Source organism: Symsagittifera roscoffensis, chromosome 4 (assembly GCF_963678635.1).
Source record: "Symsagittifera roscoffensis chromosome 4, txSymRosc1.1, whole genome shotgun sequence".
NCBI lineage: Eukaryota > Metazoa > Xenacoelomorpha > Acoela > Convolutidae > Symsagittifera > Symsagittifera roscoffensis.
This window is the reverse complement of record NC_087065.1, coordinates 73,544,126-73,555,910: the sequence shown is the minus strand read 5'-3', so window position 1 is coordinate 73,555,910 and position 11,785 is coordinate 73,544,126. Positions and strand designations below refer to the sequence as shown.

At 35.7% G+C, this 11,785-nt stretch overlaps 1 protein-coding gene across 1 annotated transcript; it reads left to right on the top strand.

The window, feature by feature from the left end:
• Positions 1-3,437: 3,437 nt before the first annotated feature.
• LOC134844313 (sphingomyelin synthase-related protein 1-like) lies at positions 3,438-11,345 on the top strand. The gene is made up of 4 exons (XM_063860945.1): positions 3,438-3,873; positions 5,237-5,354; positions 10,027-10,174; positions 10,716-11,345. The coding sequence occupies exons 1-4, from the start codon at positions 3,566-3,568 to the stop codon at positions 11,069-11,071; spliced, it is 930 nt and encodes a 309-aa protein (XP_063717015.1). The 5' UTR covers positions 3,438-3,565; the 3' UTR covers positions 11,072-11,345.
• Positions 11,346-11,785: the final 440 nt, after the last annotated feature.

Here is an 11,785-nt window from a genome sequence, read left to right as displayed (position 1 = left end):
TACTCTAAAAAGTTGCAAATCTTGCCACATGCGACTGCTAAACGCGACTGCTCAAATACATTGAGTCTCCGAGATGTGACGTTTTTTGATTTTTTCAAAATTTCTCAAAAAACTTGTCTTCAAAGAAATTCAAAAAATTTGAAATTACCAACTTGATGAAGATATAACCTTATTGTCAGCGTACATCCAGTTGCCTCAAATCTTGCCTCTTAATATGAATGCTCAAATCTTTTTAGTTTCCGAGATAAGACGTTTTTTTTTCAATTTTTTTTTCGGGAAACTTAGGTTTAAAAACATCACAAAAGTTTTGAATTCCTAACCCTATAGTAGGGTGCTCTCAGTGGTTGCAAATCTGGCCTCCAAATTTCTAGAGGCCCATTAAGTTTTCGAGATGACCCTTTTAAAATCCTTTTAGGAATTTAAAAAATTAAAAAGTTCGAAATTACCAACCATGTAATTGGGTGCAGTCAGAGTACGCTAAAATTTTGCGGATGTTGTTTCTAATATATGCGGTTTTTCATGAGTTGTCGAAAAATTTCGAAGCACCGGAGGTGCGTTAAACGCTAGTTGTTTTTAGTTATATTGGTAGTAATAGTGGATGTATTTTAACTTGTTTTAGCTCCTTGTCAACTATGGCTTGTTTTATTTGTTTGAAAGTAACAGAGGCGTCTGAGGGTGTATCATCTCGGTTGACCAACTTTTTTTTATTGAAGATTGACTTTTTCAACAGATTCAAAAAAATTACAAGATCTTGTAAGACAGTGACTTTTAATCAGTACATTTTAGAATATCTTGAGTGGACCCAAGAACAACAATTATCACATCGGATTGATTGATCAGAATCGGCAACTATTTTCGCGCAATGAGGACACAATGCATCATCATCTGAACAACTGTTTAGTCGCCGTGTTTTGACCATCTTTCAATTTATTGAAATGTTTCAAACTGTCCAGATACTCTCATGGAGGCAAAATTTTTGTCGGTTTAGAGGAGGTATGAAAGTTGAGTCTCAGAAATTCAGATGGGTCCCTGAAGAAATGTTTGATCTTAGAATGTTGAAAAACAGTGTGATCGTTTATTCATTTTTAAAATCAAGATTTTACCAAAAAACGCCGGATCCGTCTTTCATGCATGTTGTTTTCAGGAACCCAATATCAGTCTTGTCCCCTTTTTGTTATTTGATGATTTTATTTTTGTCACTTTTTTCTTGATGCATTTTCTTCCAGTAGAAATCCACTTCTGTTGCTTGTTTTTTAGTCAGACCTGAATTCGAGCAACTGAAAATAAAAAATAAATAACTCATTTTAAAAACATTGGCCGTGGGCCGAACTCGAACCCATGTATTCGTTTAGGGTAGCCTAGGACTTTGAATATACGGCGAACGGCGATATTGGCTGGAAAAAATTGTCAGATAGTTGTATATTTAGATCAAGTTATGACTTTTCTTTTACGCGTAAACCGTGAATTCAAAGGCGTTGTTGCATTTTCTTTCAGCATGAGAATCAGTTACATCATTGTAAAAAAAATTGTTTAAATTTTTAAGTTAGGACTCTTTTTCACTTTCCCCGTCTTCTGGAATTATCGATTGTTATGTTTGCTTAAGGTGTTATTACGGCTGAATATGCTCGCCATGCCAAATTTTGTTGCATAATGACAACGTTAAAAACGCGTTGCAAAAACGAATTTTAAAAAAGTGAAAGCAAAAACAGCCTAAATTAGATTTGTTATGATTGTTTTAGCCAAATTTTTTCAAACTAATTCTGTAGGATCAGCCCAACACGTGTTTTCTTGGTATAGAAGAAGGATTGAGTGTAAGTTAAATTGGAAACTCGAATTATCTATAAATGCTCTAATGTTTATACTCAAATTTGATCTCGCAGACTTATGAGATAATTACAGGAAACAGGTCTTTCGGTTCCAGTCCCGTTCTAGAGGTTCGTTTCCGGTTCCTGTTAAATCGGTTCCAGTTCCGGTTCTCGATAATGTAAAAACCCGGCAACTGTTCCGTTCCGACTCCTAATAGTGCCGATTTTTTCGATGTTATGACAATTTTTGTCAATTCGGTTCCTAAAATTCGGGTCCAAGTCGGTTCCTAAAATTTGATAATTAATATAAGATAATAAAATATTTCCATCTTTTGTAGTAATGTTTAGTAATGCTTGTTGTCTAATATAAAACCCACATAGTTCAGGTCGATATCGATCGGTTCCGTCTTTCACGTCGATTCGGGTTCCTGGTGATTGAAACCGACCGAGTCCAGTTCTCGGTTCCTGTACAGGCCTTCGGTTCAGGTTCCTCAAGAAGTCGGGTACCCGAAATCCCTGACAGGAATTAGTATTGAAAAAGTTTATCAGGGAATGATTTATTAACCAACTGACTGCTCTGATTGTTCAATTTTTATGATGTTCCCCGGTTTCCCCCTTTCTATTCTTGGTGTGGGTAAATAATGGTTTTACCCAGAATACGGATTTTCGCACCTTTTGTCAGCTTTAGCTGACACTATATAAAATGAAATTTACTCCCGCCCGTCAAGGCGTTTCCATGATTGTCAAAGTTATTTAATGCGTTGACAGTTTTCAGACATCATAAATTAGCAATGACTTTTGCCAAACTAGTTCAAGTTATGATCTTTACAAATTACAAACAAGGAAACTTCCGTTTCCCTACAATTCTTGAGCGGCCACGTTTGTCCTCTAACAATCTACATGTTTTCTACTTAATGCAAATCGGGGAGGCGGAGCAATAAGCACCTGTGGTTGGGGTTGTCAGAGTACTCTCGGGGGTTGGGAATCTTATCCCCAAGTTTTACTGCTCAAATCTTGGTGGATTTTGAGATATGTCGTCTTTTGTGATTTTTTCAGAAAACTTAACATTTAAAGTAAATTTAATTTGATGTTTCTCAAGGTTTGAAATATCCAACGCTGTTGTTGGGTACTGTGAGATTACTCTCAAGAGTGGGAAATCTTGCGTCCAAATGAATCCAACTGCTCAATTGCTTTTAGTATCCGAGATGTGACTTATATGACTCGCTAGTCTTTTATGAATCATAATATTGCTAAAGAATGGCTGGATTGCATTAACTCGTGAAATGCTTTAAAGATTTTAAAAAGTATGAAAACTGTGACTTTTTTGACGAGTTTTTTTATTTTTTTTAGCTGGTGTTGCAAAGTTTCTGTTCAATTTTATGTTCTAGTTTTTGTTATTTAACGCAAGTATTACGAATTTTGTTATTCTGTTACTCGCTTGGTCCGTTAAAGTGAGATGGATTTGATTTTTTGTTTTGAAGAGGAAACAAATTATAACAAAACAAAACACATAAATGGCCATTGAAGTTGATGTTTGTCACTTGAAAGTAGCAGTTGTCATGCATATAGTTCTGATGTTTGCCATTGTATCTTATTGTTATATCGATTCTTTGATGTTACACTTTCAGAAATGTGATGTTTTATCATTTGGCACTACGTTCGTCTATGTGCAAGAGTTTTAGTCCTATCTGAACGAGACTAAACAGTGGGTAATAGACGATAATTTAGTGGCCAAATCGATACTACTTTTGCATCACCATATGACAGATGAGGCTGCTATAGACCTAGTCAGTCTGAGTCCGGTGGATCAGAAGCCGATCAATGGATCGTCGCCCCCACCAGAGAAGATCAAATGTCTTCTGGCATTCGGCGTTACGGTCTTGGGCACTGGTTTCGCCTCGGCGATGATTGTTCTGAACAACGACAGAGTTCCTATGACACAACCGCCACTGCCTGATTTCTTGTTCGACCTGTTTCCAAGGACTGAGTTTGCATTTCAGCTGGCTGAATGTATAATGTTATGTCTTATAATCACCATGCTTGTGATCATCTTGCTGCATCATCATAAGTAAGCAATGTAGTTTTTGTTCCGACCATTGCAAAGAAGACCATTGCAAGGACTTTTATATTCGGGTGGTTTTCCACTTGAGAGAGCAAGTGACTTGTAATCGGGCGTTAGACTTTTTTTCCGTAAACTTACACTTTGCCGAATTTTTTCTAACACATTTTGCCGAAACTTTGCTAGCTTAAAGCCTGGCATGCTTAATTTTTTTTGTAAAATTCAAATAAAACTGATTTATAGTTCAATTGGGTAGTAATTAAGTTTTTCAAATATAATATTGAAAAAAATGTTGATTTTATTTGGTTTTGTGGTTTTGGTCCCAGTTTCTGACGACTGATTTTCCGTTTTTGAAATGCATTTTTTAATATCTGGTATGTTTTTAGGTGTCTTTTTCAATGATGGGCTTTTCTAATTTTTGATTCAAACTGTTTTTAATATTATTGAAAGTTGCTCTGTAGTTTGTAAATTTACCAACTCTGATTTTTATTTTTTTTTGTATTTTTTAATAAGTTCGGCATATGTTATATCGGAACTACTAATTTTTATTGCATAGTTTTAAGGGAGAATTATTTACAATGCTTTTTTGTCTCTGGGGGGATTGATCGTTAAAGTTAAACTTAAAAAAGTTTTATAGCTAAAATGTTTTTTTTATGTCAACAGTTTTATTTTCGACTTAACGAGCGTCGACCCAAGTTTTTTCATCTTATTTGCCGCTCGGTCATTGTTTCTCAAGGCTTGTTAAGTCTTTTCTTTAACATCTTCCCGGATAAAAGTATGAAAATTTGGAAATTTTTCAAGTTTTTTAAGCTTTTTTACTTGTTTTTGCATAAAAACTGTTGTCCATCTTGCCTATTTTACTAAGAGCATTGAATATGCCTACGTTTTAGGCTGTCGTTCAGATCCTTTGATCACACCACGCGCAAAAACCAGAATTTGAAAAAAAAGAAAAGAGTATGATCGGAACATTCTGTGCGATTTGCACAGCAACCGGCTATCCTTTTTTATCATTGCTAATGTTTTAAAGTTGCTGAATGGCGAAAAAGCTTTTAACTAAAGGTCTAATTACGAGAGTTGAATACCAGACCTCAAAAACTATCAGTCGAGTAACGTTATTTTACCTTAATTGGCTTGCAGCAATTTAGAAACTTTGTCGCTTCGAACTAATTATAGTCATGTGAACTAATTTAGTCTTCAGGAGCCTATTAGTGCGCGTACTTTTTTTGATTTTTTTATCCATTACAAAGTGCTGATTGGGTAATGTTTATTGGGTAATTCAAATGAGTGCTTGGGTTAATATTTGATGTTTTTTGAAAAAAGTTCATGGTTTATTTATTAATTTCGTTATTTCATCATTCGGTTCCTGTTTCAGATGGATCATATTTCGCCGTATTTTTGTTATGATGGGGTTGCTGTATCTGTTTCGAGGAGTATGCGTGTATGTGACGACTCTTCCAAACCCACGAACAGATAAACAATGTGCAACGCCAGTAAGTTACTTATTCGTTTATTAAATATATATACGCAATTTTCCTATGGGCGTGGCTGTAAAAGGTGAAAAATATATTGGGCGGATTGAAGTCGAAAACAAAATGTGATCCTTTGAGCAAAAAATGGAAAATGTGCTCCATTGATTATGTCATTGGATTGCAGAGTTTTGAATATACGTGAATTGATGGATTGTATCATTTTGAATATGCGTGAATTGACGAATAAAAAGTTCAAGCGTGTTAAAGAATCAAATTGAGCAGAACGTTTTAGAATAGTGGCAAATACTGATGCACCTGTCCAAAAGTAATCGCGATGAATGTAAGCGCAGCGAAGCAAGCGTTCGCTACTTGCCAATGCGTTGTGAAGAAATAGAAATCGTGCGCTTTCATGAAGAATGCTCTGGCATAACTAATAGCGCATAAAAACACGTAATTTCCTTTCTGGATTTCAAGTATACTGGGCGACATTGAAAACGCAAAGGCAAATTTTCATTGAGCCAAAAGTGTTTTTAAAGTGAATGATTTCAGAGTTTGCAAAAACCATGCGCTAGCTGTGATAGATAGCAACAATAATTGACAGCTTGCCTAGAAATTAAGCTTAAGATAAAAATTTTGGGCAAAAATAACGTAAAAAATGGTCTGTTTTATCTAATTCAATTTCTGGAATAAAGTTTAGTACCTTGATTTTTCATAGTTCTAAAAAACGATTACCTTTTTAAGGGCAGCAAAAGAAATAAAGCAATGTTAAGCCATAAACATACCTTTTTTCGCTGGATCAAAACTGGGTTTTCGTGGTTAATTTCAGGCATAATTTTCTTCGAAATTTGCGCGGAAATTTGAATTCAGTATAGACTGAAATGGGATCACATTTGCTTCAAACGCGTTAGTCTGTAAGATTTTACAGCTTCTTCAACTATTTTTGTTATGAGGAAAAAGTTAGCAAAAATCTTGATTCGCAAAAAGTTAGCAAAAATCTTCAATGTCGCGCAGTATGTGTATTGTATTTGTATGAGGTTTGTATGATTAGACTCAATATTAAAAACTTTGTCGCTTATCTTATGCAGATTTTAGTGCAAAAATTCTTTCGTAATTAAACAGCTTGATCCAGTTGTATCCGCTTTATTAAACCTCTTTTTTCGCTGCCTGATGTCTAAGAATTAGTTTGGCCTCAAAATCAGACGCCAGAGCTAATTGGTTAAAGCCAGCGACTCTCTCTTTATCGAGCAGCTTAAATTATAATATCGTGGTCTCGATGATTTTGTATTTTCAAGTTAATCAGGCAAACTTGGTTTTTATTGCCGCTTTTGGAGCCCCTTTTTGACGTTTTTGAGTGTCATTGAACTAAGAAAAGAAATGCATTTAGTTTTGTACTTTTTCAAATTTTTCCCAGGAAAACTTTTTTCGCGCTCAAATTTTGTTGCGGCTTGACTTCAGATTTAATTTTTAGATCGTCTGCTAAATTGTAGTCAAATTATACTCAATAATATTCGGTGAATAGTGCAAGTTAAACGATTGATTTTAAAGCAATCACATTGCCTACATCTGTTTATTGGCTAGTTATGCTTGTGTTCATGAACTACAGCTTCGCCTCTGTGACTAAAATTTGAAAAATTATGTATTTTGAAAATGTATGGGATTTGGTTTTTTTTAGACTGGAAATTTTTTTCATTTTTCTCCAAATGTTTTCTCAAAAACAAATTTTTCCGTTTAAAAAAGCTGGTACCAATAGAAAGACCGCTCCATTCCCGGTGATCCTGCATATACACCTGGTCTCTTTTTACCGTTCCTCACTTTCTGCAGCCTTCGAAAAAGTCTGTTGGAATTTTTTACCCGAATTTTTGGTTTTTTTAAAATCGAAAACTACCCTACCCGTTCAATGGATAGAACAGTTTGGATTCAATGGATAGGACAGTTTGGGGAAAGCTCCGCTGCGGTCTCGATTTCTGTACTTACTAATCTGAGATTTTGTGTTTAATCAAAATTATCAGAAGAAGTTTCCCCTGTATAAGCGGCTACGTCCAAGTTTTCTTACTAAATTATGGCTGTCCGTTTTAAATTTTATAGAACTTTCTCGAAAAAGGTCCAGCCGACTCGTATGTCGAGGTACGAGGCATGATTTTGTAAGAAGCCTCCGTGCTTAAGCGGCTACGCTATAAAGTTTGTAGAAAAAATGTTTGGCTCTGAGCAAGCCAATGTTTTGATTTTTGGTCCGTTTTAAAACTTTTCTCGGAAATAGATCAATTGAATCTGATATCACGTGTACGAAGCATAAGATTGTAAGAAGCCTGCGTGCATAAGCGGCTACGCCATAAAGTTTGAAAGAAAAATGTTTGGCTATGGAAAAATAATCGGGAAAATTCCAATTTCAGTTTGATCTTACCTGTTTACACTAACGTCAACTTAGTGTATTGTTAAGAATTTTCTTTTTTTTTCGAACCTAACTCGCAAATAAAAGTGTTCATTAAAGTGTGTTAACTTATTTGAAAATTTCACTGTAGCATTGGAAATTGCATAGCAACTGTGTATTTGTGACTAGTGTTTGGCTATGTGTGAGACTCTTAATCGCGAGGTCGCAGGTTCGAATCTCAGACGTAGCCGATTTTTTTTGCTAATTCGAGACTTAATTCTACTTTTTCTTATTGCAATTGATAGAGCTGATTTTTTGTCATGTTCGCGCTAGTGTTTGCGAAGCGAAGCTTAGCCTCTGTGTTTATTAAAGAAACAGCTAAGATTTTGGGTGAAGCCATAATTTAGACTTTTTGATTTTATCCATTTCATCCTGCATCAGTTCAATAAATTCAGAAAAAAAAATCAAACAGGTACCTTTAGCTTTACATGGGCTCCTAGAACTATAATTGAAAATTGTTTTGTAATTTGTAAATTTACGAACTCTGGTTATGAATAACTTTTTTTTTCGGTTAAACGAGTTCAGCTTATGTTATATCGGCTATAGCGATTTTTTGAAAATGTTTGTTTGTAACTGTAGAAATTTTGGTTTTATGGCTTGAAATCGTTTTATGACTACAGTTTTGTTGTTTATGAGCCTCATCCGAGACAAAGGTATAACATATTTGTTTTTTTCCGCTTAATTTTTCAAAAAATGCAATTCCTTTCATGAGGTGGCTCGTTTCTGATAACACGACTTTGTAAATCCGGTATTGTTATTTATTGCAGACGAAAAAGTTTATTTTGTAGTATTTTGTATCTGTGTTTTCATACCAAGTGGATTATGCCTCAGTTTTTGGCCAATGTATACGTTGAGCTTTAAGTTTGAATAAATAAATTGGGGTTAAGGTCGTTCCGATTTAGGTAATAGCGGTTATTGTCTTCATCTGGTTAATCTTTTTCCGGTTCATCCTACTTTTTTCGCGGCTGGATTTTTTTGACGAGTTTTTTAAAGCTGCAAAAAGCAACCTTTGTCAAATCGAACACTGAACATTTACAAATTTAAAAATTCAAAGAATCATATCGCCTACAGATATTTTTGGTCAACAAACAACAGATATTTATTCAACTAGCTAGAGAGCGTAATGTTGTAGTATGATTTTTTTCCCATTCGAAAACAAAATGCTTATTTGGTCGCACTTTTGCTATAATCACGATCTGTAGCATTAAAAATTCGCTGCTTTATTGATGGCGTGAGACTTTTAAGCTACTTGGAAGTTCAACGCCGCTCTTAGCACTAGTTTTATTAAGAGTCGATGAACGTGATAAGTTGTTTTTTCCAGGAAAAGTCTTAAAATTTGTTCAGGCTCAAATCCACTTTTTCGTTTTTTCGACTTTTGATTTTTTAAAGTTCAGTTCGTTTCCTTTCTTAAAAGGAAGGCAATCTCCACCATCGAAGAGCAAAAGTGTAAAGATCACGAAAAACATGGTCGACTTCAACTTCGAAAATGAATTTTAGTTATCAGATTTTCCAGCGAAATAAAAGTTTTACCTTTCGATCCAGATTTCCTAAATTGTCTTCATCAAAAAAGTGTCAATCACAAATTGTTGTTGAAATTTTAAGAGCTTAAGGACCACAATTTTTTTCTTGTAAAAATGAAAGTTTTTTTGTTTGTTACTCGCTTTCATTGACTCTTTTCTAACTGTTTGTGTGTTTTGTTACTCTTTTCCAACTCTCATGTTTTATATTTGGTAGTGTTTTTGTTGCTCAGCATTTGGAGCTTATTGTCATCTATAGCTGCAGTATTGTTTGCGAGTGTTGATGAATATGCAATGGCCCGTGGCCCAGATGCGAGAATGCGAGACTCCAAGTCTCTAGGTTGCAGCTTCGAATCCGACTCATGGCCAAAATTTTACGAATTCGAGGCTTATTTTACCTATTTTATGAGCTGCTTTTAAGAGTAATAATTCTGATATATTTCTCGGTGATTTTTTTCAGGAAAAGTTTAAAAGTTGATTTTTTCGCGGTTTGACTTTTGGTTTCTTTTCAAATTCACTTCATTTCCTTCGTCTATTGCATTTTCACACAGGAAGTGTAGTTAAGCTCTGCTGCGCTTCTGCTCAGCATAATTCAGATTGAATGCAAAGGACCCAATTCAGAGACGCAAATCAGAGTTATCTTTTGGCTGGCTCGTATGCTTTGCTCGCTTTGATAGTTTTCCTACCTCTACCACCCCATACACCACCCCCCCCCCTCATGAATATATCACGGTTCCTCGTGCCTTAGGCTGGGTCAGTGATGGAAGCTTGGGCGCGAGTGTTTGCCCTGTTCTCTCGCATCGGGTTGTCTGTGGCCGGTCAGAACTACTGCGGAGATCTGATTTTCAGCGGACACACCATTTCAATCACAGGACTGTATCTCTACATCAATGAATGTAAGCGAACAGTTGTAGAAGCTTTCGATAGTAGAAAGCAAGATGTAATGGTTCGTTTTGGTTGGCAATTGTGCACAATGTGTATTTCATTGAAATTATTTTTCGCCTCTTCATATCATTAGTCCTAATTCTGACAAGTCTGAACTGTTATCCTTTTTAGTTTATAATGTATTTGAGTTAATTTCAAAATTATAGTCTTTAACAGAACGTTGAACTTTTTTGTGTTACATGATGGCTAATTTTCATTCGTTTATGTGCTGTTGATATGTGAGACTTGAAAACTTTAAAATTTGAAAAAATGTTGAAATTTTTTTAAATCTTTTGTATTTAATATGGCACGGAATTTGGCCTGACGAACAAAATCAAACTTCGAAAAGGCTTGTTGTGCATATCTCTTTGGTATCATTAAGCTTTTAGCCATAGTTTAGCGCAGAAATTCTTTGGAAAATGTACATTGAAACTCAAATTTGGAAGTACCAAACTCCTATCGATTAGAACGTTGAATTTGCATAGAAGTGAAAATCGTTTCGTTTGGTTTCAGACACTCCAACGAACCTGCGGGTTCTGAGGTCTGCATCATTCATCTTCTCAACATTCGGCATCTTCCTCGTGCTCATCTCACGCGAGCACTACACCATAGACGTCATAGTCGCTTACTACCTGGTGACTCGGATGTTCTGGACTTACCACACAGTTGCCAACTTCCCTGCTCTTCAGAAACAGTCGCGTTACAATCTCTTGTGTCGCAACTTCTTACACCCTATTGTGGTGTTCTTTGAGTGCAATGTGGGGGGACCAGTGCCAAACGAGTTCGTCTCTCCTAGGACCATCTCGAACTACATCGCTGGATACAGACCTCTAAACTTCATGGCCAGAACTGCAAGTTGGTGGCAATAGTGCAATAATCGACAGATGAGAGCTGAACTCATTTCGTAAAGCTGTGTTCTGAATACACTAATATAGTTTTGTTTGTCATCGTGTAAATAATTTGTCAGTTAGACAGTTAATCGTGCTTTCGTGTGTCATCGAGTTGAACATCTAATGTTGCTTTTGAAAATTAATGGTGCAATTACGCAGTGCAGTCATCATTTGGCGTTTCAAATTCTTCCTTCAATTTTATTCAAGAAGACAGGTGCTTTGAATTTATTCTGCTAATATTATATAACACTACATGAAGAATCAATATTAGTAGTTTGCAAATGAAAAAGTGTATGTACGCGATTGTCATATGCGTTGTGAACTTACTGACCGAATTGCGCCCAATCAGCAATCAAATCGCTAAGTATCAACTGTTCCTGTTAAAGGACGAACCAAATGATGACTGGTTGACTCATATTGGGTTGCTGAAGTCGTCCAAAGAGGACCAAATGTCTTACATTGCAATGAAAGATGCCTCAGAAGAAGGAAGATATTGGACTCAAATTCCTTCATGGAGTACATCGAAAGGTTACGACCCGCTGCTTCCAAAACGCCGCAAAGTTCAGCATGATGATCTGATTCATAAAGTGACCATTTTCAGCAATTTTGGCTGATATGTTAAATCAGCTATTAGCATAATTTTAATGAACCTTAGGTCGTAATTTCGGTCCTTTCGAACTATGTGAGCTGGCT

Excerpts from the sequence above, each read along its gene's own strand:
- LOC134844313 (XM_063860945.1), top strand. The coding sequence starts at position 3,566 with ATGACAGATGAGGCTGCTATAGACCTAGTCAGTCTGAGTCCGGTGGAT. Across the intron at positions 5,355-10,026 it reads ATAAACAATGTGCAACGCCA|GCTGGGTCAGTGATGGAAGC; the intron begins GTAAGTTACTTA and ends CTCGTGCCTTAG. Across the intron at positions 10,175-10,715 it reads GTATCTCTACATCAATGAAT|ACACTCCAACGAACCTGCGG; the intron begins GTAAGCGAACAG and ends GTTTGGTTTCAG.